At 42.2% G+C, this 23,685-nt stretch overlaps 2 protein-coding genes across 9 annotated transcripts in view; both read left to right on the top strand.

The window, feature by feature from the left end:
* Positions 1-23,685, top strand: part of L3HYPDH (trans-L-3-hydroxyproline dehydratase) — a 132,266-nt gene that overhangs the window by 2,070 nt on the left and 106,511 nt on the right. For 6 of the 8 annotated variants that reach the window (XR_014059371.1, XR_014059372.1, XM_081509682.1 and 3 more), the window contains exons 2-5: positions 2,240-2,409; positions 4,895-5,017; positions 5,104-5,241; positions 8,840-8,903. Coding sequence is in view for 6 of the 8 variants with exons in the window: in XM_081509682.1 (XP_081365808.1) it covers positions 2,240-2,409; positions 4,895-5,017; positions 5,104-5,241; positions 8,840-8,903 (495 nt within the window). In the remaining 2 variants the exon portion in view is untranslated. Of the gene's footprint in view, positions 1-2,239; positions 2,410-4,894; positions 5,018-5,103; positions 5,246-8,839; positions 9,988-23,685 lie in introns of those variants that run through there. The other 2 variants (XM_081509685.1, XM_081509686.1) reach the window with 2 other exon arrangements.
* On the top strand, positions 10,270-18,149 carry GPR135 (G protein-coupled receptor 135). Its single transcript, XM_081509679.1, has one exon. It carries the CDS (start codon positions 14,979-14,981, stop codon positions 16,467-16,469), a length of 1,491 nt encoding a protein of 496 aa, XP_081365805.1. The 5' UTR covers positions 10,270-14,978; the 3' UTR covers positions 16,470-18,149.

The raw sequence follows: 23,685 nt of genomic DNA, 5'->3' as shown, positions 1-23,685 counted from the left end.
AACTTCAACTGTTAACTGGCTTGGTTACCTGACTTCCCCCTCAGGCCACGTCAGCAGTGGATTGGAAGCACTCTAGATTTTGTGGGAAATGACAGCTGGCAGCAGGATCGCCAGCTGTGTACGTCATAGTTTGGGGTTGGTTAGGGTGGGAGCAGCCAATACGACAAGCACAGTAGTTCCTGAAAGCATCCTTGTGTGACCATAAAATAATCAGTGGGCATTAATGGTCACTTTGAGTCATTAAGAAAATGAAATCCTTAAATTCTCTACTTTGAAAGTTGCTTAAAAGGCAAACTGATAGTGTTCAAGATCTTTGCTCTGCCCCTTCCCATCTCTGTAACCTTGTGGAAGGGATTCCATGCCTCAGTGTCATCTATAAAGTGAGGATAACAACAGTACCCACCTCAGAGTTGCTGAGTTCATTGCTACACCACCCAGCTAAAGTGAAAACTAATTTTCATCACTGTATTTAAGTACTAGAGCAGTATGCAGTCAATGAATGTTGAGTAAATAAATGAAATTCAGAGCAGAATATGTTCATTGGTCCTTGTAAGAGCCCTATTCCAGCTGGAAGTTAAACTTTGGGCTGTCATATTAATATTTATTACATCCCTAATCTGCCAAGCATTCCCCACACATTATTACATGGAATTCTCAAAACAATCCTCTTCGGAAGGAAACAATTTCATTTTTTACACGAGGACTCCAAAGCCACACTTAGCTTTCCCCATTCTGGCAGTCCCTCATTTCCATCTATTTCCTTAGTCTCCTCTCATTAAACCTGCTTTGCATGTTGCATCAGCATCAAGATAAAACATTTTTCTCTTTTGCTATTAAATTCCACTGGCATGTTTTACTCTTGATTATAAATTTGCTCTGACACCTTATGTGTTAAAAAGGATTCTGTGATTCTGCTCTGAAACTGATAGCTCCATGGTGTCTTTGTATGACTCACTGTGCAAACCAAGGAGTATAAGAACTATTTTACTTTTCACAACTTAATTTCTAAATTGAGACCCCTTTGCCCTGTTGGTTGACTTTGCTTCACCCTTCCATGGGCCCTTTTCTGATATATGTGTGAGCAAAGGTTTCTTAAAAGTTCCATCTTGGAGACAAGGGCCTTAAACCACTTGCATATTTAACCAGGGAAACATCTACCCCATCCACGTGGCCCCTGCCCCTGTCTCCTCCTCCCTCTTCTTGTTGCTATCTCTGCCACATCCCTTAGCCTCCTCACTGTGCTGTGGGAAAGACCACACAGGTCTGCAGTCAGAGCCTTCAGTCTCTTTTCTTGGCCTAGAGGAAATTTCTCTACTGACGAGAAGGACTGTTCTCCCTTTGGGAAACTTCTTTGCCAACAAATCTTCCCCTGATAACTTATATTTCCATGAACCACAAACAGAAAGACCTGCTTTCTCCCCTGCTGTATGCCTCCCCCGGAGACAGTGATCGTTAAGCCCATTTGACTTAGGGAGGAGAAAGAGAAGAAAATGCAAGGAAGGGTCAACACTTTTAATGTCCCAAAATATCACCAGCCCCATTCCTTTGGAAATACAAATTCAGGATTTCAAACAGCTGCAGTTCAGGTGAAATTTGGGGTATGTCACGGACTTAAAATACCCAAATAAAAACCCTGATGCAGAATGATACTGTAAAGGCCAGTGATTCTGTAATGGCTTTATTCTGGATATTTGCCTGCAGGACACTTCTTTGAGATGAAAATTTCTAGATAAATAAGTATCTGTAACTTGGATAGAAAAATGTTTTGTTGTGTTTTTTTTTCATTTTGTTTTGACGTTATAGCTGAAGAAAATCAGTTTGTGAATAGGATCCCAAATCCTCACTGTTTTAAACCATTCCCAATAGTATGAGAGGGACCTACATTTTCCTTCATAGTTTTCACACATTCATATCCCAGAGTTTCCTCTCTCTGCTTCAATGATGTTTTCTAGAAAAGATCCTTAGAATAGTTACCAAAATATGTAAGTATGATTTAGGAAAAACATGGCATTCAGATGTTCTAAAACTTATGCAAACCTCATTGAAGTTAAAAACAGAAAGATGTACTTAGCTAAAGGTCTGTTATTATTTACTTGATGCACATTCATTTTCAAAATTGATTTTTGCTGCATTCCTAAGATAGGAAAAAGTACTCTTAAATACACATGAATTTAAAATGATGTGAATTTTATTGCTGAAATACTAAAAACAAACTTATTTTCAAACACATCTCTTTTAGATCTCCTGGTGTATGTTCCTGGTCATGGAAAGGTGGTGGTGGACATTGCGTATGGTGGTGCATTTTATGCATTTGTTAGTGCTGAAAAGTTAGGACTTGATGTTTGTTCTGCAAAGACAAGGGACCTTGTGGCTGCAGCAAGTGCAGTGACAGAAGCAGTGAAGGCTCAGGTCAGTACTGATGCTGCTATCATCGCTGATAGCCTCCTCTGTGACATGAAGGAAATATAAATGACATGTCTCTACAGAAAATTAAATATCTCTACATTTAAATTACTAGTCGTACTAAGAACAGGGTGCTGGTTATAATCTTAAGCTCTAGAGCAAGACTACCTGGGTGTTGTAGATTTGCCATTTGTAACTTTTGTAACCTTGAACAAGTTACATCGCCTCCATGTGCCTCAGTCTTCCTATCTGTAAATGAAAATTATGAAATTGGTGCTTCATAGGGAGTTGTAAGAGTAAGTCAGTATGTGTAAAGGACTTAAAATAGTGCTTTCACCGTAGTAAACGTTCAACTAGTGACAACTGTTAACTTTAATAATAAGTAATAATAATATAATTTGTGGTTGTTTAAACAAATAGAAAATATATTAGATAATATTACACTTTGAAATGCGTTTGATATATGTGGTCATTCTGCAAAACTTAAAAATAATGAATGTCAAATATAGCTTACAAAATAGATTTCATTAAATCTGATCAGAATTTCTGTTATTTCGCAGAGAATATCCTAGTTAGTGAATTTTTTCTATATTGTTGAGAGGTAATAACTCCAAGTAATAACTCAAGTAACTCCAGTTTGACTTGGGAAAACTGTTGTTATAAAATCAGTTTAGATAATAAGTAATTCTAGAATATTCTTTCACTTCTAGCACAAGTCTGACATTTTACCTAATTGGGACCTATATATAAAACTCATATACATACTTGAATGTTTTAGCATATGAAAATTTAATTATCATTCTAAGTAAAAAATAGGAAAGATAGAATCTAGAATACTTCTACTAATAATTATTTAAGGCCTATTTAACATATCTGAGGCTTTAATTTAACATAATAACCTATAACTTTATAACCTAAATAGCAAAATGAAAATATATTCTATAACCCTGTTCTAAATTATCATTTTTCCAGGACTTCCAATACAAATATGTAGAATTATTTTATCATGAAACTTCTGAAACTCTGGATTTACATCTGTTTTGTGTTCCAGTAAGCAGACAGCTAATAGTTTGAGTTAACAATTTGACACAAAATAATTTGACCTTATTTTTTAATACAATCAAGAGGAAAAGGCATTGTTTTCTTAATAAAAGGAGGAATTTTGAACTTTCCATTAAAGCTAGAACGTCTCACTAAGGTGGTAAGGGGTGGACTTTGAGGGAGGAAGGGTTCTGAGGGAAATAGGAGAAGTTCTGTCAGTGATGAAGCAGGCGGTAGGTCTACTTCGTGAGCTGCTGACCACTCATACTGCTTATGCAGATTTAGGCAAAGGCCATTTGGGAGGGAAGGGGGCTAAAGTAGATGTAATATAAATTTGTCCTTATCCTTTTAACAAACATTTGCCAAGGACTTACTGTATGTCAGACGCTATGTTAGGTGCTGGAGACCAGAGGCAGAACAAACCCCACCACCTTCAAGGAACTCAGTCTAGTGGGGGAAGCATCCCCGTGTGCAGTGTGATGTACTGGTGCTATCATGGAGCGGGGCATGGGGGCTTTACGGGGATGGAAAACAAAGGTCCAATATGCAGGCCTGGGTTTAACTGGGTTATAGATGGATTCCTTGGATTTTAAGACTCTAGTCTATTCTACTGCTTTAAATGATAGGTAAGTGGTAGGGGAATGTACTAACCATCAGGATACAATGGAAGTAAGATTATAGTTATCTTGGCCAGGCTAACAGACGTTACAGAAATCCAGAAGTTAAACAACCAGACCTCCCAAGAAGAATAGGAAGCATTGCACATTTGAGCCTGACCAAGCTTTACTGCTCGTGTGACTTAGCTGCCCTGCCACTGCCTGCTTCTGTGTGTACCTACTGCTTTTTATGATATTGACTTTAGTCCTTTATAGTAAGCCTTTTTGGCCCCATCCAATTGCTTCTCTTAACCTAATAGCTTTTGCAACCTTATACTTTTTGCTTGCTCATGGCCTCTTACAGTTCTTGTGTTTATCAGTCATATTAATTTCAGCTCTAGATACTCATTGCTTGACTTTTATGCATTATCCTCTTCAAGTTCCTTAGGGTGAGGAAAGGATTGCCTTTCTCTTCCTGTTTGAGCAGCCATGGCTGGCCTGTGAATTGACTATCCTGGGGTCAATGCTGAGGTCACTGCTTCAAAGGGTGCATATGTTTGGGGGTTAAGTGTATGAAATACGGCTGTTCCTTTAGTAGAGGATATGTGCAGGATGACTTCCTTAGAAAGGGCTCAAAGTGTAAGAATCATAACTTCCAACAAAAGTATCTTTATTCATCTAGAAAAAGATAAAATTTCTAATATCAATATTTAGTGTTGTGACCCAAAAAATATTTTTTAAAATGATAAAGATGGAAAAATTATATCTAAGAGTATCCCATGTCTGTTATTTAAAAGATAAATTTGAATGAAAATATTTATTTTACATGTGTTTGTTAATTATTTTATTTACAGTTTAAAATTAATCATCCTGACAGCGAAGACCTTGCTTTTCTATATGGAACTATATTAACAGATGGAAAAGACACTTACAGTGAGGAACCAACCACCAATATCTGTGTGTTTGCAGATGAACAGGTATTAAAGCTGGGATTTTTAGGCACACGGCCAGGTAATATGGAACTAGAACACTGTGAACACTATCTTCATTTATTCTGAAACAGGTTGACAGAAGTCCTACTGGCTCAGGAGTGACAGCCCGAATTGCCCTTCAGTATCACAAAGGGCTTCTAGAACTGAACCAGACCAGAGCGTTTAAAAGCAGTGCAACTGGCTCAGTATTCACAGGGAAGGCTGTGAGGGTGAGTGGTACCTGTAGCTTCTTGTCTGTAAATATCTTACTTTTGATTCTGGAGACCTAAGTTGGATGTTAGATAAGTTTCTGCATTTAGCTCTTAGAAGAAAATTTTAACACGGGCCTGAAAATACTTCTGTTCAACTAGGATATTGGTTTTCAAAGTATGGAAAGGACCTTGGGGTCCTATCCATGGATCCACAAGGTCAAAGCTATATTCATAATAATACTGAGATGTTGCTTGCTCTTCACTTTCATTATTTCACAAATGTACAGTGGAATTTTCCAGGAGCTACATGGTATGTGATATCTTAACTGATTGAATGCAGAAGCAAATATGAGAATCTAGCTGCCTTTAGTTAAGCTAGACGTTAAAGAGGTTTGTTAAAATGTAAAAAATGCCATGTTTCTCATTACATTTTTTTTGTTGGCAGATGTAGCTATTTTCACAAAAATTTGTTTATTACAACATGCAACAGATTTATTATTTATAAAGGAGTTAATGAACAAATATGTTTAATTTCCAATATAGAAAATATTAATTGATATAACCTAAAAAAATCTTTGAGGTCCATATTCATTTTGAGGTCCATATGCATTTTAGGATTGTTTGTTCTGGTTCTGTAAAAAATGGCCTAGGTATTTTGATAGAGCTTGCATTAAATCTGTACATTGCTTTGGGTAGTATGGCCATTTTAATAATAATATGGTTTCCAGTCCAAGACTGTGGAATATCTTTTCATTTCTTTACGTCATCTTCAGTTTCTTTAATCCATGTGTTAGAGTTTTCAGCATATAGGTCTTTCACCTCCTTGGTTAAGTTTATTCCTAGGTATTTTTTGACCCAGTTTTAAATGAGATTTTTTTTTTTTTTTTACTTTTTCTGATATTTCATTATTAATGTATAGAAATGTGACAGATTTCTGTATATTAATCTTATATCCTGCAACTTAGAACTTTATTAGTACCAATAGTTTTAGGGTGGAGACTTCAGGGTTCTCTATATAGAGTATCATGTCATCTGCAAATAGTGACAGCTTACCTCTTCCTTTCCAATTTGGATATTTATTTTTCATATCTGATTGCTATGGCTAGGATTTCTGATATTAGGTTAAATGGAAGTGGCATAAATTGGCAACCTTGTCTTGTTTCTGAATTTACTGGGAAGGCTTTCAGCTTTTCACTATTGAGTATTGTATTGGCTGCAGGTTTGTCATAAATGGTCCTTATTATGTTGAGATATGTTCTCACTATACCCACTTTGATGAACATTTTAAATTATGAATGGATGTTTAATATTCTGGGATGTTTTTTCTGCATCTGTTGAGATGACTATGTGGTTTTTGTCTTTCCTTTTGTTAATGTAGTGTAGCTCATTGATTGATTTGTGTATGTTGAACCAGTGACCCTGGTATAAATCCAGCATGATCATGTATATGATCCTTTTTTTTTGTATTGTTGGTTTGTTGAGGATTTTGGCCACTATATTCATCAAAGATATTGACCTGAATTTTCTACTTTTTTAGTGTCTTTGTCTGGTTTTTGTATTAAGGTAATGGCTGATGATGTCCTCAAACCTTAGGGTATAAAGGGGTCCTGAGACCAAAATGTTGGAGAACCATTAAACTAGGTTTTGGATTTTTTTTTTGTTTTTATTCTATAGGAATATTCCATTTTATATAGTAAGATGTGAAAGTGCTGAAAAGTTGTGGAAAGTAGAGTTCTTATTAATATAGTGCTAAGTATCTTCAGTCATGTCCAACCCTTTGAGACCCCATGGACTTTAGCCCACCAGAGTCCTCTGTCCATAGGATTCTCCAGGCAAGAATACTGGAGTGGGTTGCCATTTCCTTCTCCAGGGGATCTTCCCAACCCAGGGATCCAACCCAGGTCTCTTAAGTCTCCTGCATTGGCAACCGAGTTTTTACCACTAGTGCCACCTGGGTGCCCCTTATTAATATAATGTAATCAAATTTTAAATGTGCTAGCAGAGCTAATTAATGAGTTTACTCATAGTAGTAAGTGAAATCTACTATAGTATGATTAAATTGCATCTGGTAAATTAATATACTCACAAAGAGTCCTTTAATACAGCAAATAATTTATCCTAATAAAGATTTTAAATCTAATATAGCTGTTTTAAAGTTTTGTTTTTCTGAATACTGAATTTTTTTTAAGTTAGAGATTTCTACACAATACAATGATCTTAATGGAATACCATGTTATATGCAGAAATTTGAAATACATTGTCTTCAAGTCAGAGAAGGCAATGGCACCCCACTCCGGTACTCTTGCCTGGAAAATTCCATGGACGGAGGAGCCTGGTAGGCTACAGTCCATGGGGTCGCTAAGCACGACTGAGCGACTTCACTTTCACTTTTCCCATTCACGCACTGGAGAAGGAAATGGCAACCCACTCCAGCGTTCTTGCCTGGAGAATCCCAGGGATGGCGGAGCCTGGTGGGCTGCCGTCTATGGGGTCGCACAGAGTCGGACACGACTGAAGCGACTCAGCAGCAAGTCTGAGATTTAAGATAAAATATTTTATTGGGTGCTTCACTACGTGTTAATTTCCAAGCTCAGCCCTTCATATATACCATCTCATGTAATTCTCACAAGAATCCTATGAAAATTTAGAGTTTAGATAGTTGGCCAGAGGTCAAACAGACAGCAGAGCCAGGCTATGAAGATGGGTCTCTCTGAGCAGACCCTGTACTATTAAACACCGTATTTTCTTGCTCTTAGGCAAAACATTTGATACAGATGGGCAGTTTCACCCATGTGAGAACGAACTCTGTTCTCAACCACCCAAATCTTCATCCCTACCATGCTTATCTGTGCCTCTCTCCCGAGTCTAACACTGTCCACTAAACTCATTTCAAGATGATTGTCCCAGAGATACCTCAACTCATTAAAAAGTTCTTCCTTCCTAAATGTGTTCCTTCCTATCTCATTCCCCATCTTGGTTAATGGTGGCGCAGCTGCACTTCCAGGCTAGACACTGTGGTTATATTTAACTCATCTGTATTCTCACCACCTGTGTACATCAGCCCCCAGGTCTATCAATTCTGCCTCCAAAGTATCTCTATATTTTGTTCTGCATTCTCACTAAAAACTGCCCTCCTGTCTCTAGATTAAATTGACGAATTAAAGTTACCTCTTAACAGGTTGCTGGGTTTCTAGTCTCTCTCTTCCCCAATTAGTTCCCCACTTTACAGCTAAACTTAATCTAAAAACATGGATACAGTCACTTACCTCAAAAGCCTCCCAATTGCCTATATGATTGCTGTGCTCAGTTGCGTCCAACTCTTTTCGACCCTATGGACTGTAGCCCACCAGGCTCCTCTGTCCATGGGATTCTCCAGGCAAGAATACTGGAGTGGGTTGCCATGCCCTCCTCCAGGGGATCTTCCTGACCCAGGGATCAAGCCCACATCTCCTGTGTCTCCTGCACTGCAGAAGGATTCTTTGCCACTGAGCCACCGGGGAGGCCCACTTAACTCTTGGATTCTCTTTAAAATGATGACATTTGAGAATACAACTTTTAGGCTAGGTAAACTATGCGGGCAATACCTTGATAGTCTCCTTTCATCATCTTTTTTCAGGAAGCAAAATGTGGTGATTTTAAAGCTGTCATAGTGGAAGTATCCGGACAAGCGCATTACACAGGTACCGCAAGTTTTATAGTAGAAGGTGATGACCCACTGAGGGATGGATTTCTTCTCAAATAACATATATGGCTTGTAAGGGCTTTCTTTTCCTAGAAATTGTTATTAGTAATTTTTCTCTGAATTATGTGGAAAACTATATCCAAATTGTACACGTAAACCAACTAAGATTCTAAAATACTGTGGCTAAATATAAAGTCATTATTCCTCAGTTTGTACATGTATATTGGTATAGCTATTACTTACAGAATATAAAGTATCCAAAATGCAGAATACTTTTCTAATTATTAACACATCAGGTAAAATTAAAACCTTAGTTCTTCTTACTTAGTTCTTATTACTCTATGGTAGTCACTGTGATATTTTGTTTTAAATGCTCTAAGCTTGAATTGTAGCCCTCACAACAATAGGTCTTACAAATTCATTATTTTAGTCTTTCAGTTTTTGAGTAAAATCATGCCCTCTCTCTGGAGAAGGATATGGCAATCCACTCCAGTATGCTTGCCTGGAAAATTCCACGGACAGGGAGGCCTGGTGGGCTTCAGACTATGGGGTCGCAAAGAATCGGACATGACTGAGCACACAGTACATGCCCTCTCTCTAAGCAGGATGCAAGGGAGACATATTATTATAAAGTCCTCAACACTTAGCAGTCATAAACTGGGAAGGAGGGGGCTAGTCAGCTTCTTTGGGTGTAAGCTGTCGTAGCTGCTGCTGGGATGTCCTCTAAGCTGCAAAGACCAGTTCCTATCCCCGTGAACTTGAGAGAAGACCAAAAATCAGGCTTTTGATATATCATTAAGGTGCTTATAAAAGGGGTTGTTTATTGCATTATTTAAGTATAGGTATACAGTTGGAGTCAATCAGTGAATCTCTATAGTGGGGCAAATCTCATACTCTACCAACTACATGCTAGGTAACTTAAAACATGAAAGAAATGTTAACTGTTGGCATTCTTGCTAGTTAATTGTGAGTCTGTTAAAAAAATAAAAATTGATCATTATCAGTCATTATAAAATGAAATACTAAAAATTAATCAACATGTGATTCTCTCAATATTCAATAAACTTTTTTTGAGGTAAGTAGTAGTATTTGTTTTTCTCAGCATACAGACAGTGAAGTAATTAATTCATTTCAACTGGCTCTGTCATCCAGCAAGTCTGTACAGATTAGGTCTGTAATTGAATTACCTGTCCAAAATGAAGGCTATAAAGTTAATGTTCTTGATTTCCTTATTAAATGCACAACTAATGTTTTCCACTCATTATCTCTTTAAATTTGTGGTAAAGAATTCATTTACCTCCAAAAAAACACCAAATATGACCAAGAAATTTTCTACAGATTACAGAGATTTTCTCTACTTTCTTTTTTTTTTGGCTAGAGAAACATTTTTTCTTTTTTTTAAAGTTTTTTTTTTAATTGAAGGATAATTGCTTTACAGAATTGTGTTGGTTTCTGCCAAACATCAATATGAATTAGCCATAGGTATACATATGTCCCCTCCCTCGCCTGTTAAACTTTTGAAAAATAGAAACAGAACCACTATTTTCTCTCTAAATTTCACAAATCACATTAATTTTTTTTTTTAAATGCAGACTGACATTTAGTAGGTTTTACTGTTGTTTCAAAATTCTCTACAGACAGTGCACCTTCTGATCAACTGCACCCTGGCTGGCACTCCCTCTGCCCGCCCCTGGTATGCCACTATGTTTATCTCATTTATGAATGTGAGAGAAATGGAAGTAAGACGTATTAAATTACTCTCTTAAGGTCACATTTGGGGCTTCCCTGGTGGCTCCGTGGTAAAGAACCCACCTTCCAATGCAGGAGACACGGGTTCGATCCCTGGGTCAGGAAGGTCCCCTGGAGAGCGAAATGGCAACCCACTCCAGTATTCTTGCCTGGGTGGCAAAAGAGTCGGGCATGACTTAGCAACTAAACAACAACAGCAAGGTCACATTTGGAGCTGTCATTCTAGCTCTGCTGACTCCAGGTCCAGTATTTTCCTGCTACACTTCCTCCACTTCTGAGACAAGACAGCCAGAACTTGTTTTATGATATAGTACTTTAACAAAAATATTCTGTTTCTTAAACATTGAAAAATAAATACTGCCTAAATCTTCCTAAATTCTAATCCAAACTAGAGCTAAACCCTTGCAATAGTATTCATTCCTTCTGTATTTCACCATGCCTTCCACAGAGTCAAAACCACTAGGGAAATCAACAGCTATTCCTCTTGCTTCCGTGGGTCTAATCAGCCATGAAGCCTTGTTGATTCTGCCTTCTAAATACTGTTCACTTCTATCCCTTCCCATCCTTGCTAAGGGGCCTGCCTCATCACTAAGCTCTTTCAAGCAACCTCCTTCCCCTCACTGGTTCCTTCCTCTAAGCTATTACCAAGTATCATCATAACGAAATGAAACAAACACCCCTTGCCCACCTTCTCTCTTCAGCCTGCTGTCTGTCATGCTTTTTCCTTCCTTTTGTAGTTAAGCTTCTAGATTCGTTACTCTCTTCTCATTAGTATATTTTTTTCATCTTCCATTTGCTACTCAACTATTATAGTCTGGTTTTGACTTCATTACTCATTGGAAGCTATGCTTGATCTAACCTAGATTTAATGGTCACCCACGGGTTTATATGTTAAAAAGCAGAGACATTACTTTGCCTACAAAGGTCTGTGTAGTCAAAGCTATGGTTTTTCCAGTAATCATGTACAGATGTGAGAGGTGGACAATAAAAAAGGCTGAGCACCAAAGAATTGGTACTTTTGAACTGTGATGCTGGAGAAGACTCTTGAGAGTCCCTTGGACAGCAAGGAGATCAAACCAGTCTGTCCTAAAGGAAATCGTCCTGAATATTCACTGGAAGGACTGATGCTGAAGCTGAAGCTCCGATACTTTGGCCACTCACTGGTAAAGACTCGGATACTGGGGAAGATTGAAGGCAGAAGGAGAAGGGGATGACAGAGGATGAGATGGTTGGATGGACCACTGACTCAATGGACATGAGTTTGAGCAAACTCCGGGAGATGGTGAAGGACAGGGAAGCCTGGTGTCCTGCAGTCCATGGGGTTGCAAAGAGTCAGACATGACTGAGCAACTGAAAAACAACAAGGGTTTACGTAATCCCTGGTGGATGCTGGTGCTTGCTTCCGGCAGGCAAGTGTGGTACATTTTGGAGCAGGAATCTCTATTCCCTTGGTGCAGAGCTCCAGAGAATAGGAGCCAGGAACTTGGGTTCTATCCTCGGCTTCTTGTTTGTGCTCTTGCGACCCGTCTGCTGATGCTCTGAGGTGGATGTCTGTGGATTTGGTCAGCACCATTCCTTTCCCCTTCTTTTATCAACAACACCCTCCTTTTCCTTTGGGAAACTCTCCACCCCCAGCATGTAGCCTTGCTGAGGCTGGCAGGCAAGGAGTACTCCAGTCAGACTCTCCCCACCAAGACCTGGGATCTTGCAAGAAATGACATAAGGTCTGACAAATGGTTGAAGCAGACCTATTCCTGTAGATCCCTAAAGAGATCACTCAGTTCCTTTCTGCTATCTCTACCTGTGGAGTTGCCCTGACTTCTCTTGCTCTTGGAGTTAGCTGTTAGGCTATCCTTTTGAACTCCCCCTATCCTTCTAGCCAATTCTGTTTTTGCTTAAATGAGGCAGAAACCTCATTGTATTGCTTATATCCAAAGACCCCAATCCATACACTAATCCTTAAAATCTCTTCCCCTCCTTCACTGTAAATGCTTAGTTCAGACTCTTGTCATTTCTCTCCTGGGCTATTACAATGCCTTTTCTTGACTGGTCTCCCAGTTGCCAGACTCTTCCTATAGTCATTATATGTTTAAACATCTATGACATTGTAATATATTTACGTTTGCCTAAAACTAAGGTTCTTTGGGCTGGGATCCTTGTTCCTGAACACCTAGTACAGAGAAGGTTTAAAAAAAAAACACACAAAACTAATCTATTATATATTTTTGTCTTAGTTCAGTGGTTTTCAGCTGAGGTTGGCCCCCCTCTCACCCTCTTCCCCAACATTTTGCAATGTCTGAAGACATTTTTGGTTGTCACTACCTCCATCTCATGGGTAGTGACTAGGGATACTGTTAAACACCCTACAATGCATAGGGTAGCCTCCACAAGGAAGAATTATCTGGCTCAAAGTGTCAATAATGTTGAGACCAAGAAACCCAGTCTTATTTTACCACCTTGCTGTGCTGTGTTTAGTTGGCTCAGTTGTGTTCGATTCTTTGTGACCCCATGGACTGTAGCCCGCCAGGCTCCTCTGTCCATGGGGATTCTCCAGGCAAGAATACTTGAGTGGGTTGCCATGTCCTCCTCCAGAGGATCTTCCTAACCCAGGGATCGAACCCAAGTCTCACGCATTGCAGGCAGATTCTTGACCATCGGAGCCACCAGAGAAGCCCTTTTACCACCTTAAATGAACTTTATTTATACTGTAAGTTTCCAGTAGGATATTTTTCCTCACCCAAATGAGGACCCAAAACACTAATATTGTTGATACTGAGGCCTGAAAGTATACTAGTCATTCTTTAGATCAGTGTTTCTCAAACGTGCATCAGAATCACTTGCAGGACTGGTGGCTGGGCTCCATCTGCAGAGTCTCATATTCAGTATATTTGGGGTAGGGCCTGAGAATCTGCATTTATAACACGTTCCCAGGTCATGCCGATGTTGCTGGTCCAGGGTCCACACTTTGCAGACCACTGTTTTAGAGAACCTAAGGATTTATTACACTTTCCCCCATAAGATGCCATGCCCAGAAACTTGAGATGCAAGCTTCGCTGAGCAGGCAGACCCTTCCTGTTCCTGAAATCTTCCTGCCAGATCTTCCTGGAGCTGCATCTGTGGTGACTCCAGCACCTGAAACTCAAAATATACCACCTTCCAGAGAACTGACAAGGACTGAAAGCAGGGCAAGGAAGCAGTGACTCTCCCCTTTTCCCTGACATGTAGAGACAGTAATGGTCCTGAGGGCCAGGCCCTTGAAAACAAGGTGACATCCCTTCTCCAGGATCTATATCCTAGCTCCTCAGAGCACCTGTATCAGAATCACACTGAGGATTTAGATTCACGGGCCCATCCTCAGTAATCCTGGGAGTCAGCCAGTGACTGCATTTTAATAAGCCCACTACATCAGTGGTTCTCAAAGCCTGGTCCTTGGACCAACAATATCATACACCCAGTAACTTGTTACAATGCAAATTTTCAGACAGGATCCCATACCTATTGAATCTGAACCCCTGAAGTTAGACTCAGTCACTTGTGTTTTAACAAGCCTTCCAAGTCAGCAGTCCCCAACCTTTTTGGCGCTAGGGACTGGTTTCCTGGAAGACATTTTCTCACAGACAGAGCTGGGTGAGGCAATGGTTTAGGTTTCACCCCCTGCTCACCTGCTGTGCGGTCTGGTTGGAACAGGCCAGGAACCCCTACCGGTCTGTGGCCTGGGGGTTGGAGACCCCTGCTGTAGGTGACTTGCCTGCTCAAGTTTGAGAATACCTGGTTTAAGTCTTTCTGCTCCCTCATGTTTAAGATCTCCGAATTTAGACTGTTCTACTTCAGGTTCTAGATTCCTTTACTACTTGGAGATGCCAGAAGCACCCACAAGAAGCAAGCAACCCCCTCTCCCCTCCCTACCTCTCTGTCGAACGCGTATATCGAACCAGAGAGTATGAGAGTGAATTGAATTTGGCCATCTATATGAGGGCCACTCCCGTTTTAATCCGGCTGGGCAGTGGTCTCCAGAAGCTCCACCTGGCACTCTCTGAAGCCCACCCACCCTGGCCGCGAAACCTCAGGGAGAGGTGATGTCCTGGACACGCTTTTCCAAGGGTTCTCGGCCCGCGGCCCGCCCCGCGCTCCTGCGTAAACACGCGGTTCCCTCGGCAACGCCTGGAACGAACGTCAAAGGCTCCGCGAGGCTTGGGCGACTGTCACCCCTCCGGCCGAGCGCAACTCCCGGCAGAGGCCTCTCGGCCCGGCCCCGAGCCACCTCGGGCTTGCGGCCTCCTCCTCTGGTGCGGGATGTGGAGACCTGCGGCCGCCGCGGGGCTCCATGGAGGAGCCGCCGCCGCCGCCGCTGGTCCGCCCGCCAGTGAGCACGGCTTTATCGGGCAGCCCGCACCCCGGCGCCCCCTCCGCGGCCGGCACGCCTGGCGGGACTTCCTCCCCGGCGACGGCGGCGGCCGTGCTTTCCTTCAGCACCGCGGCGGCCGCGGCGCTGGGGAACCGGAGCGACGCGAGCGGGGCCGACAGCACTGGCGCCGCGGTCGGCGGCGGCCTCGGCGGGCGCGGGGCGGCGGGGGCGGCGGGGAGGCCGCCGCTGGGCCCAGAGCCGGCGCCGCTGCTGTCGCATGGGGCGGCGGTGGCGGCCCAGGCGCTGGTCCTCCTGCTCATCTTCCTGCTGTCTAGCCTGGGCAACTGCGCGGTGATGGGGGCCATCGTGAAGCACCGGCAGCTCCGCACTGTCACCAACGCCTTCATCCTGTCCCTGTCCCTGTCGGATCTGCTCACGGCACTGCTCTGCCTGCCCGCCGCCTTCCTGGACCTCTTCACGCCGCCGGGGGACCCGGCGCAGGCCGCCGCCGGCGCCGCAGGGCCCTGGAGCGGCTTCTGCGCGGCCAGCCGCTTCTTCAGCTCTTGCTTCGGCATCGTGTCCACGCTCAGCGTGGCCCTCATCTCTCTGGACCGCTACTGCGCCATCGTGCGGCCGCCGCGGGAGAAGATCGGGCGCCGCCGCGCGCTGCAGCTGCTGGCGGGCGCCTGGCTGGCGGCCCTGGGCTTCTCCTTGCCCTGGGAGCTGCTCCTCGCGCCCCGGGAGGCCCCGGCGGCGGCGCAGAGCTTTCACCGCTGCCTGTACCGGACATCTCCGGACCCCGCGCAGCTGGGCGCGGCCTACAGCGTGGGGTTGGTGGTGGCCTGTTACCTGCTGCCCTTCCTACTCATGTGCTTCTGCCACTACCACATCTGCAAGACCGTGCGCCTGTCGGACGTGCGCGTGCGGCCCCTGACCACCTACGCGCGCGTGCTGCGCTTCTTCAGCGACGTGCGCACGGCCACCACCGTGCTCATCATGATCATCTCCATCATCTGCTGCTGGGGGCCCTACTGCTTCCTGGTGCTGCTGGCCGCCGCCCGGCGGGCCCAGGCCTCTCAGTCTCCCTCTCTCCTCAACGTGGTGGCTGTCTGGCTGACCTGGGCCAACGGGGCCATCAACCCTGTCATCTATGCCGTTCGCAACCCCAACATTTCGATGCTCCTAGGGCGCAACCGGGAAGAGGGTTACAGGACTAGGAACGTGGACGCTCTCCTGCCCAACCAGGGCCGGGCTCTGCAGGCTGGAAGCCTCAATCCCCTTCGAAACCGCTATACCAACCGCCTGGGGGCCTGCAGCACGATGTCCTCTTCCAACCCGACCAGCGGGGTGGCAGGGGAAATGGCCATGTGGGCTCGCAAAAATCCAGTTGTGCTTTTCTGCCGGGAGGGACCACCAGATCCTGTGACAGCAGCGGCTAAACAGTCGGAAGCCGGGGATACCAGCCTCTAAGGAGGGTTGGGATGCGCAGCTTATGAAGGCAGATTTCCACCCACTTCGATTAACTAACGGGGAGAATCGTGCATTTCATAAAGCCAAACGTTTAAAAAAGAGAGGGGAAGGCTTAGCCCTTCCCTGCAAACAACATAACAAGACAATGTCCTTTCCTTCAGAAGTGCCAAAAGGAATGTAAACTGCAAAAATTAAAGCGATCTTACACCACACAACCAAGCATTGTGAACTGTCAGTGCCCAAAATGACAAAAATAAAATTCACAATTACAATTACTGAAAAGCTCATATTACAGGAATCACACTGTGAAACAAACCAAAAAACTCATTGAATGCGACTGGTATTTGTTCATATACATAGAGTTCCAGGAAAGAATGAAGACCTTAAGAACTGCTTGAAGGCCCCTCTAAATCACCAGCATTCAACGGAACTTCAGATTTCTAGAACCTGCACCTCTGACACATGCCTAGGGTGCTTAGGTTAGGAGTAGAAATTTTTACCTGGCTTTACACACTTTGGTGCATTTCCTTCCCACCCCTACCCCATAATCGTTGTGGGAAATTTTAAATTCATATCCCATTAAAACCATTTTAGGATTTTGAAGGTGGTTTATTACTGTAAAATTCAACTGTTTGAGGGGCAAACAGAAGTATGAACATAAAGAAATGTGGCTAATTCTTAAGGTATTTTGAGATTATGTTTAGAAATTAGTGTGCCGCGTCAACCCTCCCCCTCCCCAAATATTTGCCTTGGAAGCTTTGAGACTTTGACATTACTCTAACCTGCTACTTTTGTTTCTAATGATTTAGAGGTGCCACTCTCAGAAAGCTTTCACATTCTTAAATGATTTTCATTTTCATAGTAGAAAGTCTTTGCATTTGAAGTAAATTTGATTTTTGGATGCAGCCAAAAATGTAATTTGAAGTCAAGTTGATTGAATCATGTGAATAACGCATATATACATAATAGGAGAACATTATGAAGTAATCGGCTTGGCTATCCTACGTAGCTTTCAACTAATCGAAAATGATTCCAAAGAGGAATTCAAACAATATTTTGAGAAGTGGATGCATTCTTGGAATGAGCATAAGGCTCTCCAAGAAGATCGTGTTCTCCTACATTTGGACGTTTGGGTATGTTTGTTTAAAAAAAAACGTACTTTATAGACATGACATCTAAAATAATGCGATCTTTATTCAAAAGGAGAATGGCTGTGAGATTATTATATGTAATAGAGTATTCATAACTTAAGCATAAAGTCAGAGAGATACTTTAATCAAACTGGAAATACCTTCAGAAAGGTGCAAAACAAAGATGCTTTTTTTAAAAAAATCAAAGCACGATTCAGAATTTGTATGGGTGAAATTTCTCTTATTAAATGCCACTGTACATAGAATCACTTGCTCAGAATTTTGAAAGATGTTTTTTGTGTTTTCACCCTTTCTTCCATCTTACTCCTCTTTTTTTCAGTGTTTCACAGCCTTAATTGAATAAGTACTTTAAACTAAATATGAAACATCAGCTCTCCTATAAAGATTTTAATGTGAAATGGCCATCTTTTTTTCCTTGTAAAGTATTTAAACATCTTTGTTAGTATTTAATTTTGTGTGTGTGACAGATGGGTATATGTCATTATTTTGTAATCAAAGATGGAAATATATGATTCTTATCAGAACTAAAGATGTTTTAATGTTTTTCCCTTTCTCAAGGCATGACACAACTAGAAGTTTATGAATTATCTGTATATATCTTCCTACACTAAGTGTAGTACAGAGTAGATGAGATCATCTCTCCTCTTTAGCACTTACTATAAAACATTTACAGTCAGTGCATCTGAACTCACGTTTAACAGGTATATCCTGTTAAAGGCAGAAAAAAAACCAGTCATGTATTTTTCACACTGTGAGAAAATGGAAGTCATGTCTGGTATTTAGAGGAAAAAGATAAAGTCTTCCAATTACGAAATTGAAATTCAACAACTGTGAATAGAGGCAGAAAAAGAAAAATCTTAGGGGAAGGAGCAAACATGTTGCAAAATAAGGAATTGCCTAGGAAGAAGAATTGAAGGAAGACATTTAAAAATAAACATAACATGAGCTAAACCTTCATGAGTGAGGGTGGTGGCACAAAGGACTGTAAGCAGAGAAGGAATTCCCACCCTAACTCTTGGTAGGCAGGCGTAGGAAATTTTAGGAAGGGGATGGCTTGGAAAGGAGATTGTTCTGTTAGTGGTTCTAAGAGGAATGGTGGGTAAGAATGGAGAGAGAGAGAAAATCGCTAATATGTTACTGAACAATTTACAGTGTTATGTTTGTTTTTAAATTTGAGGTTATTCAACTGGTCAGTGATAGAACTAGGACTTGAACCTCAGAGCTCCATATTCCCTTCTCTATTCTCTATTGCCCGCACAAAGATCCATGAATAGAGCCACTGAGGAAGAGAAGTTGTGGAACTGTCATCATCACCAACACCATGATCATCGTCACCATCTACTGGTTTTATTTTGTATGTCACGTAGAACAATTTCCTGGAATGCTAGGGATACTAAAGGGTAGAAATCACATTACCTGCCTTAAGAGGGCATATAGCATAATTGAGGACTTTGTGCTTTATAAAAATTGGCCATAATCAGTACTCTTTAGTTTATCTGTGAGGAAGAAAGAGTGCAGCATTTTCAGAAGTGGTTATCAAAGAGAGGAGATGGATTTGAAAGCAAAAGACATGTAGATAAAGTCCAACAGCCATCTGGTCCAGTCGTAAATACTTGGAGATGAAAATTAGTGCCTTGAATAAAAGATGTGAAAGAATGATCTGAATATATAAGACTTAGACCTTTCCTCATGACTCTGGAAAAAGGAGAAAGAGAAGCTTTGCATTATTGGCATGTATTAAATATTGCTTAGACATAAGGCCAGAATATAATTCTTCATAACTCAATCTTGCGCCCAGCTGAAGTATTTCATTTAAATGGCAGTAACAAGTCATACTTAGCATAGTACATGCATTAGCTCATTTAATCCTCAAAACAACCTTCTAAGTGGTGGAGGGGTGTTATTATTATCACACAACCCATTTTACAGCTGAAAATACTGAAGCACACACGGGCTTTGTCTAAGATCACACAGGAAGTAAGTGCTAGATTTGTCCCTAGCAGACAGGTGCCAGAAGTCTCAATTTAACCACTAAACAGTACTGCTTCTCAGGTTGTAAAAGATAATGGGAAACCTGGAAAAGAGCCCAGGAAGATAAAAACAGGACTTCCCAGGTGGTGCTAGTGGTAAAGAATCTGCCTGTCAATGCAGGAGACATAAGAGACTTGGGTTCGATCCCTGAGTTGGGAAAGTCCCCTGGAGGAGAGCATGGCAACCCACTCCAGTATTCTTGCCTAGAGACTTCCATGGACACAGGAGCCCGGTGGGCTACAGTTCATAGGGTTGCAAAGAATTGTACACAACTGAAGAGACTTAGCACAGTACAGATAAAAACAATTATCAAAGGAATGGGAAGTAGATATCATAAAATTTAAAAGAAAGTATTTGTTTAATTTGGGGAACAGCTATATAAGATGTGTGTTTTCAAAATATATGGAGAGATTTTGAGCAGTTATTTTCTCATATAAACCCCAGTCCTGGATGATTCCAATCATTGGCCTTCTCCATTCCTGCTCCAGGGTGACTAAGCACAGCTGGAAAAAATTAGGAGTCAGATCAGTTAGTTCCCTCTGCACCTAGAACCCATAGTCTTGCCTACCCTACCCAGCAATCTGAATTTCTTCTCATTAGCTCACTCTTTCTACCCACTTTAGTGACCCTTTGAACTTTCTCTGCTCAAACTTTTAACCAGTTCTTTCTTTTTGGAAGATCAGTTTTGCTCCTACTTCTTGAAGAAAGTAGAAGCCATAAGATACAGATACCTTCATATTTTAGCCATCAAAGGAAACACACTAAACTGAATTGACACCAGTTCTCAGCTCTGTCTTTCTAATAGTAAATAGTCTGGTCGCCTCACCAGCCTCAGGAACCTCATGCTGTCAATTGGCTCCTTTTTGTGGTATCCTTAGCCTTTCCTGCTGAACCAAACACTTCCCATGAGTTCTTAAGCATTCTCACTTAAACGGAAAAAACAAAACCTCTCCAGTTTATCCATCCCGTTTCTCTCGCTCCGCTCCTGCCCTTCAACTAAACTTGTCAAAAGAATTGCCTACACTTTTACAGATCTAGATCCTAGTCCATAATGTTCATGGTGCAAGAAAGTCACTTTTATGCAACTCAATTTTCCCCAACCCCCTATTCTGCCAGATGGCAGAAACTTAAGATGGGTTTAAATAAGCCCAGGCTCTATGGACTTTTCTAGCACCAAGGCCCAGTGAATGTCAGTCTTCAATGGTCATCTGTATTGCATCTGCTGAAGTACCCATCCATGTGTCTCTCGTCACAACCATAGAAGGTTGTGCAAATTATCCCTACTCGGTCTGAGAGATTAACAAAGGTCCGTCTAGTCAGAGCTATGGTTTTTCCAGTAGTCATGTATGGATGTGAGAGTTGGACTATAAAGAAAGCTGAGCACCAAAGAATTGATGCTTTTGAACCATGGTATTGGAAAAGACTCTTGAGAGTCCCTTGGACTGCAACGAAGATCCAGCCAGTCCATCCTAAAGGAAATCAGTCCTAAATATTCATTGGAAGGACTGATGCCTAAGCTGAAACTTCAATACTTTGGCCACCTGATGCGAAGAACTGACTCATTGGAAAAGACCCTGATGCTGGGAAAGACTGAAGGCAGGAGAAGAAGGGATGACAGAGGATGATTTGGTTGGATGGCATCACCAACTCAATGGACATGAGTTTGAGTAAACTCTAGCAGTTGGTGATGGACAGGGAGGCCTGGCGTGCTGCAGTCCATGGGGTTGCAAAGAGTCGAACACGACTGAGTGACTGAACTGAATATGAGAGAACACAGCTCTCAACTTAGCCAACTTTAGAGCCCTTCTTTGGACACAAAGCTTATTACTCCATCTCAGCACCAACAGAGGGCTGTGACAACCCCTATAATGCTATCTCAGGCTGGTTGTTTTTTTTTTTTATTTTTAATATTATTGAGGAGCCCTGTGGCTCGAAACTTTTTAGTATCGTTGGGTTAATAAATCAAAGTGATAAATAAAGTATATGTTGAAGGTTCTACCTATGAAATGGCAGTGAGGAGCCCTGTGACCTGCTGTTCAGTGAAACAAGTGTAGCTGGTGAAAATTATTTAAAAAGCAACCATTTGAAGTCTGGATTGTCATAAGAGCAAAACGATGGGTAATGGTTAGTTAGATTCATTTCATCTGTCTTCACTAATTAAATTCATTTTAAGACTTGCATGTCCTCCAAGCAGCATATGGCCTAAGATGTTGGCCCAGGTTATTTTCCAGGAACTTGGAGTCAGCTGCATCTAGTTTGAGCTGAGCTGATTAAGATTGGCTAGGACCCCCAGCCCTCCAACTGGGCATGCTCCAGTGTCCTCTCTGTAACCTTTTGATGTCAGATGGCTGAAAACTCCACCCTCAGATGATGCTAATCACCTACACGTTTGAACTGCTGATGCCTGTAGCTTAGTTACACCTGCATAGAATGATAGTTACTGCGCCTTTTCCCAATGACCTTTCCCACTCTCCCCACACCTCAGACTGCCCAGCTTCTTTATTCCTTATCCCATGAGCACCCGCGCCCTTGCCTTTGGGGAGGCGGAGATGAGATTCCTTCATCCATCTCGCTTGACAGCCATGCGAATAAACCCTCTCTTTGCTACACAACTCAGTGTCTCAGCATTTCACTTGCTGTAAGTTGGGCAAGATGAACCTGGTTCAGTAACAAGAGCATGTAGCAAATGAAGAAACGTTTATGCAAGAAAGTCTGCTGTAACTCAGTAAGGACAGCAACAGTGGGTAGAATTTGAATTATAACCCACTCCTTCTCCCAGCTCACTGCGACAAAAACTCCACTTCAGGTGAGTACAGCCAAAACCCCAGGCTCCCGCTTGCCCCAGTTCCCAGTCCAGCACTGCGGTAGCTTCTTGGGAGGAGCAGGTGACAGGAACTTCTCATCTTTCCAGCTACATGTTGCAGAGACTAAATCCCAAATGCTGCAGCCATAGTGATTGGGAGTTCTCTTCCAGCCGGTCCCCATTCACAGGGTGGTGCTTAGCCTCGGGGCAGCGTGCTAGGAATATTGGCGCGTGATTGTCCTCACCCAGCTTGTTGGTAGAGCAGAGGCTCTGTGCTAGAAAAGACGAAGAAGCTGAGAAGATTAGAGGCTACTGTCCCCACTATTGCCCTGCTCCTATAGTGGGGTATAACTCCAAAAGAGGCAGGTACCCCCAAAGAAGTAACCCACTCTTTTCCCCAGCTTCAGAACAGTGGTCAGGTGTTCTGATCAGTGGTATGGACAGGCCTTTAAACAGAGAGTCCTGAAGCTCTCGCTAAGGAACTAACTTTACTTGAAACAGAGTGTGAGGAAGTTCGAGTTTAAGAGCATTCTCAGAAACAGTGCATTTTTGTGTAAACAAAATTTGGGGACCTGGTGTCTTCTTGAGCATTACAAACTAAGCCTTAGGTCAGCTAGTTTACCAGAGAGAATCAGGGAAAGATATGTAAAAAATGTGTCATTTGAGCAATTCCACTGCTCAATTTATAAAAATATTCACAAATATGGGCAGAGATTTAGAGATGATTATCACTGTTATCACTGAGAATAACTAAAACACCCAGTGATAACTGGTTAATAAATGATATGTTTATACAAAGAAATACAGTCATTATGAATTGTTTTGTGCACATTTAATAAGTTGGGAAAATCCTCATAATTTTAGCTGAAGCAAAATTCAGAACTGAATGCTCAGTGTAACCCTACTTTTTTAATGAATGCACACACAGGAAAAGACCAGGCGTAAATATATTGCAGTGTTAACAATGGTGATATTACTCTTCCAAGGGCTTCCCAGGTGGTGCTAGTGGTAAAGAACCCACCTGCTAATGCAGGAGACTTAACAGATGTGTGGTTCAATTCCTGGGTCAGGAAGATCCCCTGGAGTAGGGCATGGCAACCCACCCCAGTATTCTTGCCTGGAGAATCCCATGGACAGAGGACCCTGGCAGGCTGCAGTCCATAGAGTTGCAAAGAGTCAGACACAACTGAAGTGACTTAGCACACATGGACTGTAGCCCACCAGGCTCCTC

Source organism: Giraffa tippelskirchi, chromosome 7, assembly GCF_054371585.1.
Source record: "Giraffa tippelskirchi isolate mGirTip1 chromosome 7, T2T-mGirTip1v1.2.pri, whole genome shotgun sequence".
NCBI classification, from domain to species: domain Eukaryota; kingdom Metazoa; phylum Chordata; class Mammalia; order Artiodactyla; family Giraffidae; genus Giraffa; species Giraffa tippelskirchi.
The sequence above is the reverse complement of the archived record's forward strand: the minus strand, read 5'-3'. Positions and strand labels throughout refer to the sequence as shown.